This window comes from Buteo buteo, chromosome 7 (genome assembly GCF_964188355.1).
Source record: "Buteo buteo chromosome 7, bButBut1.hap1.1, whole genome shotgun sequence".
NCBI lineage: Eukaryota > Metazoa > Chordata > Aves > Accipitriformes > Accipitridae > Buteo > Buteo buteo.
In genome coordinates, this window is record NC_134177.1 from 1,798,813 (window position 1) to 1,814,230 (window position 15,418).

General features: G+C 38.5%; 1 protein-coding gene across 1 annotated transcript in view; it reads right to left on the minus strand.

Moving 5' to 3' along the window:
- PLCH1 (phospholipase C eta 1) overlaps positions 1 to 15,418 on the minus strand; it is an 83,641-nt gene that overhangs the window by 15,348 nt on the left and 52,875 nt on the right. The window contains exons 8-13 of the mRNA XM_075033177.1: positions 14,285 to 14,488; positions 12,578 to 12,698; positions 10,892 to 11,063; positions 7,891 to 7,998; positions 5,482 to 5,643; positions 2,661 to 2,732 (exon numbers count right to left, since the gene is read on the minus strand). Coding sequence (XP_074889278.1) covers positions 2,661 to 2,732; positions 5,482 to 5,643; positions 7,891 to 7,998; positions 10,892 to 11,063; positions 12,578 to 12,698; positions 14,285 to 14,488 — 839 coding nt within the window. The remainder of the gene's footprint in view (positions 1 to 2,660; positions 2,733 to 5,481; positions 5,644 to 7,890; positions 7,999 to 10,891; positions 11,064 to 12,577; positions 12,699 to 14,284; positions 14,489 to 15,418) is intronic.

Here is a 15,418-nt window from a genome sequence, read left to right on the forward strand (position 1 = left end):
ACTGAAGAAAATTACTTCTGCAAACTGGCCAGTTCATTGCAGGCCACTGCATATTCTGCAGCTTCCCTCCCCTGCTCCCTCCTGACATGAGAGGACAACATTGCTCCACTATTGCCAGTACACTGGGCACTGGTCCTGCTGAAATTCTAATGGATCATATCATATTTAATAAACAGTAACACACAGTAGGATCTAAATGTACAGTGCATTGCTTCCACCTACACCTATGCTTCCCTCCCAGTTTAGAAAATTTAATGAATTCATTTGTGAAGTTGAGAACAGAGTCTGGGCAAAATTTTCAAATATCACCTCTCTGCTGCTTTTTGAGCCACACACACAAGCATTTAAGTTATTCTAAATTATTACAGGATACAGTAAAGAAAATAGCTATAATAAAAAGATTAAAACCTCAAAAGCACCTTTTTTTCATAAGCACCTATTATTTAATAGTTTCCAATTTCAACATTACATCTTTTGTAACACTAACTATAGCTTCAAGTGAGTTTCTTTAATTCCCTTCTCATCGAGAGGCAATTAACAATATAACTGAGAGCTCCTTATCATTTTACTCATATGGCTAATTGAGCACAGATTTCTTTTCTCCTGCTGTGACACACCAATAATACACATAATTTAGTTTGCTGTATTTAGTGCTGAAATAAAGTTGACTACATTGGAAATCATTTGCATGGTTCAGTTTTGGAATCTGAAGGTCTGCACTGTGGCTGTTTCCTGCAGTTAACCTTGCAGGAATTGCCAGCCTTAGCATCTTTGTCCCTCCACTGGCAGTTTTTATAGAGTTTATACATGGATACATTTGGCACCAGAGCTGGCTGAAAACATCACAAGTCAATATCCCTGGGTGGATAATTCTGTACCTGCAAAAATATCAATAGTAACCATCCTTCCCAGGCATCCCTTTAGCTAGAAAGGCCTAAGGGGAAAGTTACTGGACGTCCCCATTGCCTCAGTCTACAATACAATCGTTACCAGAAACAGAAAAAAATTCTATATATACTCTGTTTTATTTCTTTCAGCAGAGATTAAATGAATGGGCATTCCAGCCTGCTATATTCATTAGGGTAACTACTAGAAGTAATTACATTATTGATGTACTTTCCAGACCTCAGTATAACCAGCAGTTTTTAGCGGCTGACTTTTTTCGTCTGTGACATCTCATTCCACAGCATTTGTTTTCCCATCAGCGAGCACAGGTTACAATGTGAAGTGTCCACTATCATGCACAACAACAGGTACTTGCAGAACTCAACGCATACTGAGTGAATAATATGCACTTAGCTAAAGCTGCTGAAAGAAATATGACTGCTTTTAAACTGATGCAAGCTTATAATCAAAATGTAAATATGAGTCCTGGTATTGTCTGCCTAGAGAATTTTTGATGGCTCCTAGCTGGCTTCAGGGCAGATGAGCCAGTGGCTGATTAAGTTCTATGAAGTATTTCGTAATTGCTGTTTTTCCTAAACTGCTGTTCAGATAACCAATTAGAGAGTGTGCTCCCTGCTCAGCTGCAGTCTTCACCACAGATAGCACTGAAGAAGAATGGTTGTCTAGCAGGCTGGGGGCAGAGGAAGCCGCTGATGGCACAGTGACTCGGCTGCAGACCTGCCGCATCCCTCTCTCATGATAAGCCTATCTGCTGATTTACTTACTTCGTATCTGCTAATTGACTCTGGAGGAAGGAAGTTTCAGTTGAATCAGCTCATGCTGAGGCTACATGTTCAATAAATCCAAGCCTCGAGGCACTGTGGGAGTGTGGGAATAGGGGAGGCAGATGACAGGAACACATTTGTCAGGATATGGGAATGGGAGGAAACATGGGTGCACCATCCCTTTTGGTGGCTGCTCTTTGTCCAGCTGTAAAATGAAACCTCACACTCATTTGAATTACATTAGCTCTTGCTTGGTTCAATAGAGCCGCCACAGTGAAGACCCAGCAAAGCAGACAGTTTGACCTAGCAGCTACACGAACATATAAATACTATATGCAAAACCCTGAAAAGATCAGAAAAGAACACATTTTTTACAAAGCAGAAGCCCAAAGCCAGTACTTAGTCATAGCAATCCCTTAAAGCAAGTGGAAAGACAGTAACAGGACACTCTGCATGGCACTGCAGTGGACCTCAAATCAAAAGTGGACCTCAAATCAAAAGTGGACCTCAAATCAAAAGTGGACCTCAAATCAAAAGTGGACCTCAAATCAAAAGTGGACCTCAAATCAAAAGTGGACCTCAAATCAAAAGTGGACCTCAAACCAAAAGTGGACCTCAAACCAAAAGTGGACCTCAAACCAAACAAATATTGTCAACCATAGGGACAGAGGTCTGGAAAACAAGAATACACGAAGGCATTTGTCTACATTGCTCTGCTGCTGCTGCAAGTTTGATCAGAACATCTGCAATTCCACATCACTGGTCAGGCAAGTTTTTTTCCTGAGTTTGTGTGATCATCTTCAACAGGTTCTCCATACTGCTAGAAGCTAATATTTTTCTTAACAGCAATAAATATACCAAGTGTAATCACATAGTCTTTCCTCACTGCCCCCATACACACCATACTTATCTCAAGCAATAAAACATACCCGGTGTCCCTGGAATGCTGTCAGACCTAGAACAGCAAACCGAGTCTCTCATTTTACTTACTTTGTGTTTACCGAAGTTGCCCATTAATGATCGGCTATGAGACTTTTTTCCACCTTCTTTTGTGTCCAGGTTCTGTGCAGAGAAAGTGCAATAAAAAGTGTAACTAGATACCTTCAGAAGTATCTTTAAGGAGTCTGCTACAGTCTCTAAAAGACATAGTTTCAACATAATATAAGTTCTTGTATGTCACCCTGATTCACTATTAGAAAAGTACAGTGATTGCAAGTGAGAATAGAAGTGAGTTAGAGTCTAAACACAACATACTGATCTGTGAACACAAATTGAAATCCAAAATCTCGTTACAGGACTTCTCTAATTTCTTTATATACTTGATAGTTTAGCAATCCTCTAACAGTAAGGAAGAAGAACATTAACACTCAAGACAACAACCAACCATGTAGAAAAAACAGTCTAGCAGAAACAGGCAAGCAACAACAACATTTGAAAGTGTGCTTTAAAAGAGCCACAAAGGAAAAGGAGTAGGGGGAAATCTCCTAGCAGGTAAATGTGGACTTTTCATAGGCAGCCTGAAGTCCAAGTTTCACATTTATAGCCTTGCCCCTAGACATCAGTTTTATAATTCCTGGCAGCATCTACCTTTTTTCTGTCAGAAAAGCACATCCCTTTATCTTCTAAACAGAAAAACAATAACCTAAAGGTGCTGAAGAATATTCCCCCAGTGTATCAGCAACTCCTATGAACTCCAGTTATTCCCTGTTCAGCACTGAGTTGGAATTCACTTCTGGCTATCATAATGATAAGGGGCACTAGATGGTTTCTTCAGGTCCAAGAAAGTCAATAACCCCTGTAACTACATTCAAAGATTTGTTCCTAGCTCAGGCTGAAAGTCTCCGTAAAACAGAGAAGGAAACCTTAGCAGATAAAGTACTTTACTCCCTCAGATAAGAGTGAGAGTTGACAGTTTCAACAGCAAATCCAAACTATTATCAGACCAAACTGACAGTACTGTACACATTGCCTTCCTTCCTCGCCCTCCAAAAAACCTACTTGGTAATTACTGGAGATTAGTACATAAGCTTACATCATGAATGCCTTTTTTTTTTTTTTTTTTTTTTTTTTTTTAAATAATAGTAAGTCTTTGGGAAAATGAAATGCACATCAGTAGCAAAGTAAAGGAAAATGAGATTTGACCAGTAAAAAAGTAGAAAAATTTCCCAACAGATCCCTTTTGGGCAGATCTACACAGCAACTAGTAGAAAAGAGCTTTACAACACCACCAAAGCTGGCTAATGAGTTACAGAATTACCTCACCATCACAACATTTAACCATTTAGTTTTCTCCCATCTAGGTCAATAGTTGCTATAAATTAATCTTCCAGTTGTTTTAACTTATTACTACTAATTTTTCAGCTCTGTATTGCTTTAAGACCCTTGAAAACAATAGTCACATACAATCAGTCTTCACACAGGACTGTTGCAACAAGGGAAGAGATCTCTAAATGTCCCTTAATAATTTAAAATAAGTCAATTAGAAAATTCTATCACTTCAATATTATTACCTGACAGATGTTTGAATAATGCACTTGCATTACTGAATTATTTTCAGTATTCTGGTCATGTCAATGACATGTAATGGGTAATCTCAGGCACCATATCCAACACCAACACCTCATGGAAATTTGCATTCTTTAAACAAAACCCCCTACCCTCTCAAATGCTATCTAGGGGCCAATCATTTTCCTCATACCGGAGAACATACCAAATGTAATTATTCTAACATGAAACAGTATTGAAATGGCTCATATCTGATCATATTTACTAAGATAGGAAGTTTGGTCTCTGAAATCCCACTTTTCTGACCTCATGAAGGCCAAAGGGAACAGGCAAGCTGACTCTGTTCTTGCACTGCAAAGCCACAAGTCTGAAAATAACCCTTCTCTGTTGGGTCAGATGGCTTCATCCTTTGCATTCTTGCAGCCTCTTCCCACCACAACACAGCTTTCACAAGATGTCTCAAGCATTAGCACAAGCTGAGTATGTTTTCTGTAGTCAAGCCTGGCTTCAGGAAAAAGTCTTATAGGTCCAGCCGCGGAGAAGGAGATTGACAAGAACTGCATAAACCCTACAGAGTGGGAAGATGTGCAGAAAGCAGAGCTACATGCACTTGACCTTTAAGACTATACCGGTTACAGAGTAGGCACATCTCCCCCAGAACAATTCACTCTGTATTTAATATTACTGGGATTTGCATCCAGTTGAGGTGAAAGCATGGTCACCGTGGATTCAAGGTACTGTTTACTGATGTATTCAAATTTCCAATACGTTTTACTGTTTTACAAAAATAGTTTGATGTCAAAAGGGAAAAGAAACATACTGTTCTTGATCTAAAACGGTCTGAAAAAAACAGTCACGAAAAAACAGAACCTTGCTTAGGGCAGTAAAAGCACAATCCTGTGTTTTAGTGCTGTACAAAACAGCCATCAACATTACAGGCAGATGCTTACAGTTATCACAGCCAGTCTTGATAGGACTAAGGCAACAGAAAAAGGATCTTTCCCCAATAACCTAGATACAAAGGAAATTGCTTGACACACGCTTGCAATATTGGTATTTACTGAATTAGTCGCTTCCAAGTTTCACAAGGAATAAACCAGAACACATTTAAACAACATACTCTTCACATTTGACCATTCAAATTTGCTTAGATATTTTCCTAAAATAGTTCCAAGTTTTCATTTTGGATAAAACAAACTCTCAGAAGCTGTTCATAAGTTATCAGCTTTCTCATCTGAAAAATATGCAATACACATGGCACTGTCTAATATTCAACAGAGCATGCGAAGGGGAAAACCCCACGTACCTGCTTCAGGTTAACATTTAACCCCTCATGAGTTGCCTTTAGCAGGGCTCTCACAGTGAAGCTGTCAGGATCTTCTTTGTCCCTGATCTGGGATTCTTTTATCAGAGATTCCAGTTTTGTTCTTATAAAAGATTCCACCTGGTGCTCAGTTGCACCATTATTCTGAAAGACATTTAGAAATTCAGTTAAAGTAGATTATTATGTCCATCAGTTCTGGAACAGCCTGAGGGAACATTACACACGCTTCAGGCCACACAGCCTTCCCAACATTTCCTTTCTCTGTGCAAGAAAAAGCTTATTCCATAATCCTGCCTGATTTTGCCTTTTCTATTTGTGGCTTTTACTGCCATTTCCATCTTCCTTTTTCCCTTTAGTCCTCCTGACACAACTTACACTGCCTCAGCAAAGCACAGTCCATCACATAGATCACCCCAGAACCTGGCCCTGGTGTCAGCTCTTTGTTTCAAAACTGTCACAAGTCTGACCTTCTCTTTCAGAAGATGGCATGAATTCTCAGCTAATGCACTTACACACTTCCTCCAAAATGCCAGACAACCTAAGCATCATTAGATTCCTACTCCAAATGGTAAAAAAGAGGAAGCAATTACTGTTAACAGCAGTCATATGGCCTATACAGACACAAATCAGTTTCTTACATAAGGTGCTTAAAATAAAAATGGATCCTATCGAACAGTGTGCACCTAGCATTCCTCTGTCCATGGGGTGTGAGACCTCTCCTGAGAAAGGAGAGGAAAGCAACTGTTCTGTCCTAACATGTTCCATTTCTAGCCCCAAAAGACATCCTATGGTTTGCTTTGGCTTTAAGGATTGCCAAATTTTGTCTTAGGTCTTTCTGTTAAAGAAAGCATCATCTCATCAGAAGTGCTCAAGCCATGTTATAAAGTATACATGGATTACACAGACTGCTCCTATTGAACAGCACGTGACAATGAATCAGGTATTACATTGGTTTCAGAACTGTTTGAACAATCTTATCTCATCTTACTATACCCATAATTAGAGTTATGTTCATTCAATATATACTTTTTCCCTGAACTTAAACCTGCAGAATTTTGTACCTGTACTTAAAACCAAGCATACTCCTAAAATTTTATGGGATCAGGAGTCTTCAAGCTTCCTCATAAATTAATACCAAGTATTTCCACTTCTGTAGTAAATACTAACAGAAATATAACTAAGTCATTGAGCAAGCTGATTTTATCCTATGCTTCAAGCGTTTACTGCAAGGCTCTACTTCTGTATGAGACTGTCTTGTGGAACATATGGGTTGAATAACATCCAAGTGCAATCTAACCTCTAAATAATTAAGAAATGAATTAATCATGATTTTGTCCAATAGCATAAAGGGGGGTTGTTTATCTAAGGGGCATGTGCGTGCATGTCAAATCAGCCCTTCTGCATGGCGTACATGAATCCCCCAAAAGATGTTGCTGACACTAGCACTTCAGCAGCATCAGGGTAGGGGAAGAACCAGCATAAACATATACTTCCTCTGAACCAGTTCGGCTGGGGACTTCTGTTACCTATAAAGCAAATCCCAAGCTATTCTGAAAAACCCTCAATTGCTTATAGCAGGCATAAATACAGACAAGTTAAAACCTCAATATGTAAACCAAAACCCACTAATGAGACCTACAGATAGCTGCTTCCGTGGGGCAATGAGGCAAACTCACTGAGCTACATTCAAAAGTAAAGATAAACATTAGACTTGCTAAATATTAATTTGAATTTGATCTATTCTTTCTGCATCTCCCTAGATAGTATTTTCTTTGTTCAAATGTTTTAACTGGTGAAGCAAGGCTGCCTCCACACTAGAAAAAACACACCCACTGGATAATGTGTATTAGTATTGCACACCAGTTTCACTTTCCAGCAAAAGTGTGTTAATAAAATTAACAGCAGAAAAATAAAAAAAGAGTTAAGAAATAAAGGGAACAGAAAGCAGTCTTCAGCGTCAAAAAATAAGAAACAGAAGGATTGAAAATAAAAATGTTTCACACTTCCAAGTTTTTTTCATTTGTATGTCTCCTTTCATAATTTTCATCTAGCAATTATGTAGCAATTCCATCATGCCATTGCTTTGAGTACTACACATTTATATCTGAAAAAAAACCAAACCCCCAAACAAAAAGGCTAGCATGCTTATAGTGCTGGCATCATCAGTCTAGTGTACCTAAAGTACTTAAATTTGTTATTTACACGATTTAAAACACAAAGTGTGCATTTCCAAACAATGTCATCCCGTACCTAAATGTGGAATTATATAACTTCTGTATCTTAAGGACCTGACTTAGAAATCAAAGTTAAAAACTTTAAGTAGGATTATGGAGTATCCATGCAAGAAATGTAGAGATCTAAGTGTTCTGGGAACTGTGTATATGCACATACATAGCAGGGCTTTAATTTGCAGTCGTCTTCAATTTCATCAGCACTATCCTCATCTGAAACTTCTCCTTCCTCAGCATCTGCTCCAAGACTGTATGGCAACTTTTTACCCTAAAACGAGGAAGAAATATTCACAATAAATGCACACGTGGTCAGTGTTATTTAGTGCAAAGAACAAAAATAGCCCATTCCTCAAGTATTCCTTATGTAAATTGTGACCAGAGTTTAGAATTTGTTTTCAGAGAGTCTCATGCAAACTGGTTCAAGGACTCAGATTATCACAGGTGATAATTTAAGTATTTCTGGAAGAGTTTGTTAGTGAAAGATCTTTGCAAGCTCTTTCAAAAAAAACATACCACCTTCCATCTCTGGAGCAAGCCAGCAAGTGTCCAAAAGATTTTTTTTTTCTTTTTTTTTTTTTTAAGTTGACTCTTGGATATTTCAGGCCTACCCCTACCAAGCAGACTATTGTATATTTAAAATAAAACTCTAAAAATCAGAAGCTGAGATTTTGTTATAGGCTCTTCATCAGAATCAAAAATACAGCCACAAAAGAACTCACTGCAAGCAGCCATCAACATGAAGGAAGCAGCAAAGCCTATTTTAGTATTGCATGCTCATGCAAGAATGTAGTCAGCAATCCAAAATTAGTTGCTAATCCAGTACTGTGAATGTCATATGCCTACATTAGAAAGGAATTACTTTAATTCCATGTCTAGTTTCCAACATCTGATTAGAGTAGTGAGCATCAGAGGTTATTGGCTAGTTCTGGTTAAGAAAAAAAAAAAAAAGGCTCTGACAGATTAATCATAATTTTTTAGAGAATTCCTCTTTAATTCTCCTGTACGATCACTTACAGCAAAGCCCAATCACAGAACCTTAAAAATGTTGGCTGTAGGACCTCTGAAGGTCTCTGGACCAACCTCACACTAAAGGAGGATCATTACCAGCTCTAGATGAAGCCAAGTCTTACAAACTTTCAAGGGTGGAGACTCCCCCAGCCTTCTGGGCAGCCTCTTTCCATGCTGCACTACCATCAGCTGAAAAAGCTTTTCCTGCCATCCAGTCTGCACCTTCCAAGCTGTAACTTGTGGCCATTGCCTCTTGCTTTACCATCTGCTACATAATAAGTCACCTATTAAACTTCTGTGTTATTACTTCTGTGTGTGTCTTACTGCAGAAATGTTCGCAGTCTGCTTCATCAGTAACAGAGGTAGATGAGAATTACACTCAGATTTCTGCAGAAATTAAGAGTATTAATTTACAGACTGCATTTTGAAATTAATAATGTTGCCCTGCTAATGAGTGGGTCAGATTCACTTCACACTGGTACCTTTATACTGGTTTAAATCCATGAGTATTATTAGAATTACTCTTTATATACACTAGCAAGATGAAAATTATGCCATTACTTGAAATTATTTGGCTAATGAATCAATACTGCCTTTCAAAGGAAAATGTATAAAACAGAGCAAAAATAATAGCAAAAAGATGAGAAACTGGCTTACTTGTCAAGAAGATGCTGATTCCTAAATATGATTTTATCTTTTCCAACAGGGCTGGTTAAATTAAGCAGGACATGGGAGACAGGTCTTTGTGAAAAGATACTGTGATACTTAAAATAGTATCACTCAGTCTGAAAATGTTAGCTCAGCTCCACACCATTCTGTAACTACTCACAGGGTTTCAGCAATGTTAGCTGAAGAATCAAACTAAAGTTACAAATTCAAATGTGCTAGGAAGACCAGCTCAAAAGTTTACGTAAGAACAGCAGAGTACCAAATCTCTCTTGCCTTTAGTACATTGACATAGGATTTCAAGCCAGGTTTGCTGGGTTTTGTCGCATGACTGACATTACATACTATTTTGCTTGACTCCCTAAAACACCAACAGTACATGCTTGCATAGTTCATTAACTAGCAATTACACAAGAAAACTGATTCAGTGAAATTCAAAGTCACAGCTGAGCACTCAAAGGTTTTCTAATTCAGTCAGCTCTGTACTATACATTGAAATATGTTCAAATTAACATCAAACCACAATTGTGAATCCTTGTAGCCAGCTTGATACAGAGGATGGGGGGTGGGGGGAAAGAATATCTCAAGAGCTCACAGCTAAGTAATTGCCCCTATGTGCCAATGTAAATAAGACAATCTAATAAGCCACAACTCTGTTAATCATCCTCTCAAAGTTCTGCCTTGCATTTCTTTCTTACTATATCCATCTTGGTCTTTGAAATTCCTTTCAGAGCAAAGCCGTTTATACTGAGAGGCTCAAACAATTAATCTTGCATACAACACTAACTTCAGTGCTCCAGGGCCTCCTCCCTTGCTGCTCCTTATAGCCACCTTCTGAAGTGCTCTTCTTTCATAAACACAGCTGATGAACCATGAAAATAGTTTCATTTCATGAACTACTGCTCATAGCAGGGTGAGGGTGAAATGCAAGAAAATGCAAGAAATTTTCAAATGCTTTTATATTACTCCAAAATACTTTGTCCAAGGAGGCACTGTAGGATAATGTTTAGATACTACAGGGATATGAACTATACAGAACAATATCCACTAATAACAAATGAGACAAATTTCAAAAAAAGAGAAAATATGCGGTTCAGGTAACTGTGTCACAGTTCTTTCTACTCATAATGATACATTTTATCATTTTTCTGCTCTCCTGACTCCGGGCTAAGGTTTAAAAATAAGCACCTCTGACTTTAAGACTCTCAGATAAGATGCTTAAGAAATAGAAAGAATTTTCCTCCCACAGCTGTTGACATCACATCCCTGTTGAAACACTCAGGGAAATACTCTGGGACACTCACCAAGTCCATGGTAAACTCTGTTTCAATGTCTCCGAAAAGCTCAGAATTTTAAGTCACTTCGTGCATCTGTACTATTCCACATGGTCCTGCTGAACTTGTTCCCCCAAAACCAAAGAAAATCTATGATAAATATCGCATGCTGACTTCTGTTGCATTTTGAACATGCCACCAGTAGCAAGTTACCTTCACTAGGATTTTCCCCTTCAAATTTTGAGGGCTAGGAAGCTGCCTGGAATCTCCAGTGATTACAGATGACAAGTCCAGTTTGTCACCAAATATCTCCTTCAAATACTGAGCAATCTTCTTTTGCTGTTGAATACTGCAATGGTTTTCAATAGACAGTATCACTGGAAACCTAGGAACAAAGCCCCAGACATTGTCATAACTGTGTTTTAAGAGAGAAGACACACACAGCTTACCACATAAACTGGTTTAAGCAGTTTGCTTTTGCATTGTCAGTAGTCTGGAACCAAACTCACTTTCGGAGGAAAGATTTTGCACATGAACTCCCAAATGCCTGCTCTGTCAGAATCCCTTGGATAGTCCCTGTAGGAAATTCTGTCCTCTCCCTCCAACCCTACCCACTAGCACACAGGGTGACAAAGCTTGAAACTGATGATCACCAAGCATGAGGCACAGAGCAATTTGCAATAAAGCTCATCAGCAATACAATGCCTTTCTTTTCTATGTAACTGAGCAGAAGGTACAGTATTCCTTTGCAAGTTACATACAAAGTCTTCATAAGCTGTAAGTGATCAGCAAGCTGCTCCTGTAGAAAAGCGTTTTGAAATCAACAGATTCAAAGGAATTGCAAACTACTCTCTGTTCATCTTCCAAAGATTGATAGCTGCATGAACAATTTGCCTTTGTCTTAAGTGCAGCTACAGTGAGACAGACCAAATCTCTGAAGATGCCCAGACTCTGGAGAAAAAATATTTGGCAATACTTTCTAGAATCCTCTCCCAGGCTCCAGGAATTTGCAGCTTAAGTTTCCTGAGCTAAAGACATTGTTTCTGTATATAACAGCCTATTTCTTCCACATATTTGCCCCATTTTTTCTAAACTCTTGGCAGTCCCAGAATCCTATGGCAAAGAACCCCACATACCAACTACACACCAAATGAAGAATCACCTCCTTCAGTTTTGAAATCACCACCTTCTATTTCTAATCAATAACACCAAACTTTTGGGCTCAGGTTCTTTGTTTGGTTTTGTTGGTTATTGTTTTTTTCCCACACACCCATTGTTGGGTCACTTTTTTTTTTTTTTTTTTTTTAAGTAGAGTAAGCATTTTCTCTTTATTCTCTTTTAACTACTCAAAATTCTATACACCCACTCATTATTTGAGCCTATTGTATATGTACGATTAAACTCCACGATTTTCATAATAAACTGTTACATAGTACTATGGCAAACAAAATAGAATCCAAAATTTACCCCACATCTCAGTATTTCCTCATACTACATATGAGGCAGCTTTTCAATTTTCCTTAGGTAGAGAATATTACAGTATTGATTTTTAAGTAGAATTTCCCTGTGGATGTGAGTGGGAAGTTCTGTTCAAACAAAGGACCAAAAGAATCTGTAGATATTCAACAGTTTCAGACTGTTCAAAATATTACTGTGTTTACAATGCATGCAAAGTCTTCCTAACTGAGGTTGAACTTTCTAACTCGACTGATGGAAAGAGCTCATGCAGTTGAACAATAAATATGACACAAGCAATAAACAGGGGAACAGAATCAACTTTATAATTTCTCAATGTGTTTAAAGGAATGTATGTACTTCCCGAAGTTGATTGTTGATTTTGACATGCGATTAACTACACAAAAGAGACAGGTATAGCTTCAAAATTGACTCTACACTTACTCATTTTTGATGAAGGCATACTTATTGATAGTTTCTGCCACATCACGGAAGAGTATTTTAGAAGTAAGAGTATAGCCATGGTGCACTACCGGCTCTCCATCTGGACCATCCCAGCAATCCACTATTAAGACAAAAAAAGCTGTATGTTAAGAGATGCACATGACCTTATACATTTCTGCTGATCCTGCTTGCCAGCAGAACTCATGTATACTACTCAACCATGCAGGTGTCAACAAGATTAATTCAATCTGTTACGACCTACCAACTGAGTTAAGACTAAGATGACAGTCTTTTCCTGTACCAAATAAGAAATGGGCAACCTAAACCTGGTTTTTCCCCTTATATTACACTGAGGTTTTTTCCGTCATATATAAAATTACAAAGGTTTATTAGGTCAAATAATGGTTACAGCTACCTCTTGGGAAAGCAGCTTTTGCTTGAAAGACAAACTATTTAAAAACAATTTAGTCTTTTTCCACTCCCAATTAAACTTGCAGTTTTATAACTGACTATAGTAAGAGTAGCATCAAATCCATCACATGTAGAATGGACTAAGACAGCAATACTTTTCCTAATGAATTACTGTACCCTGGATTTACACCAAACTTGTCACTACTGTTGCCTCTACAGAAAGTTAAAAACTTCACAAAGAGAAAGCTACAGAGCTATTACCTAGGCTATACAGTATCTACAACAGTTTTGAGGTCAAGTGAAATAACATACTACTGTGCATTCTAGTGAACTTTCCTAAAGAAGGGAAAGTACAGTGATAGATCACCCAATTTTCTCAGATTCACTTTCTCTAAGTTTTAAATTCAGATTAACAATTTTTTCCCAGAAATGAGTTTTGTAATACTAGTCATAAAAAATTAATATTGAATTTAAATTTGTCAAAAAGACTTCACCCAAAATCTTGAAAAGAAAAACACTGATGTTTAGTTACTCTTTCAATCATACAGAACTTAAACAAGAATCCAACGCGATCTCCAGGCTATCAGACAAACAGCATCTTGTTTTCTTCCACCAGCATCCAGCCAATGAAATGTCATCCTACCTGTCTATTGTGGCAGACCAAAACCAGGTTTCTTAGCTCTAAGATGATGACAGAAATAGATACACAGCTGTGCTGATAGAGGCACTATTTGCTCACCTGTCCTTCTCCTACAGGCACTTTTTGTCTTCCCTTTGCATCCACAAGAGGAACTGCATATGCAAACACCCACTTTCCCTTTCAGCTTATGAAAGAAAAAGGTCTTTGCTGGCTCAGCTTATTCTGAACAATGTGGATTTGGAAGCACTCCTGTGAAGGGGTAACCTCCAGCACAGGGGAAACGCAGAGCAGAACAACCAGGGCTGCTCTGCTGGAACTGCAGGGCCCCAAACAGTTGCCTGCCCATTGCCCTGCTGGGTCTCGTGCAACAAAAAAAAAATGCTTCATACAAATGCGGGAGAATGAAAAACTTGCACTGACTGAGAAAAGCATAACACCACAGCAGTAGGCAGGAGAAAACAGTGGTGTCTACGATGTTTGTCTGAGAAGGCCATTCCCAACAGAAAAATTCTGTTTAGACTGCTAGAAGACAGGAGTTTACCACTGAAGTTAATCAGACAGTGAAGCATTAATGCTTTGAGTTTGCCACTGACTTTGTGATTAGAAGAAATATCCCTCATACTTCTCACAACCAGCAAGTTAAACTAAAAGTATACCTTCAATACATCGACAACCATCTTGCAGCACTCGTGCATACATCTCCGCTCTGGACTGGGACAGCAGTTGGTCTCCTGTCAAGTATGTATTGTGAGATGAAGCAATAAAGTAGTTACAAAGGGGCTGATCCATATCCTGATGCACTTCACAATGCAGTGGATTAAATATATCGCAAGCAGGACTGCGCATGAAGTTGGTGAAACCTTTGAACAAAGAGAAACAATTTTGCCACTGATGCAGTACGTATTAGCAAGCAAATGACTTGCACTCTAACATCTGTTTTTTCTGTTTATGCTTGTCATTGCTAACTCATGTCTCCAAAACCACTGAATGACGTAGCACTGATTGATCTTCCTGTACCCCATGTTTTCAGCATATTAACTGCTGTCTGTGGCTTGCCTGGCTCTTTGCAAACTGAAGAGGCTGCACAGACTCAGTCTACTACTGGCACACACACAGGTATTTCTTTTTGAAGCCTATGGAAGTTCTGACACCTTTGAAAAGAATACATTCCCAAGATCCAGCCCTCGTCCCCAGACAATTTTCAAACAGCTTTGAACTAGAAAAGCAAATATAATCTAGAAAGGCATTTATGACTGCCACAAAAAAAAAAAAAAACACAACAGAAAAATCAACAAGCATTTGCAAAACACGGCATTGAGGTCCCTTCAGAAATTAACAACCAATAGTAAAAAAATAAAGTAGTATTCTAAGAGAAGCATAAAAATAATAAGCAGTAGCTATATGAGAAGATTGAAAAAACCCACAGATCAGTACAGCCACTGCCCAACCTATTTCTAGGTCTGATGTTTCATTCAGATCTGACGTTTCATTCAGAAAAGGGGTAGATGACAAAAATGCATATGTAAAAATTCTCTGAAACCATGGAGAACCTCCCCAGGTTCCAGTGCACAGACTAAGACAAGTGTGCTCAAACTGCCTTCTGCAGTTCAGACAAAACCACTCCACTAATAAGCAGAACAGAAGAAGTTGTTTATTGTTTCTCTTAGAATTGCTGGAGGAAAACATCCTTCCTCACAGTTACTCAGCAAGATAAAAATGATCTCTTCATCTAGATGCTACTGCAAACAGACAGCATGCAGCTAAACCATGAGTCATTACTGTTACAAAAA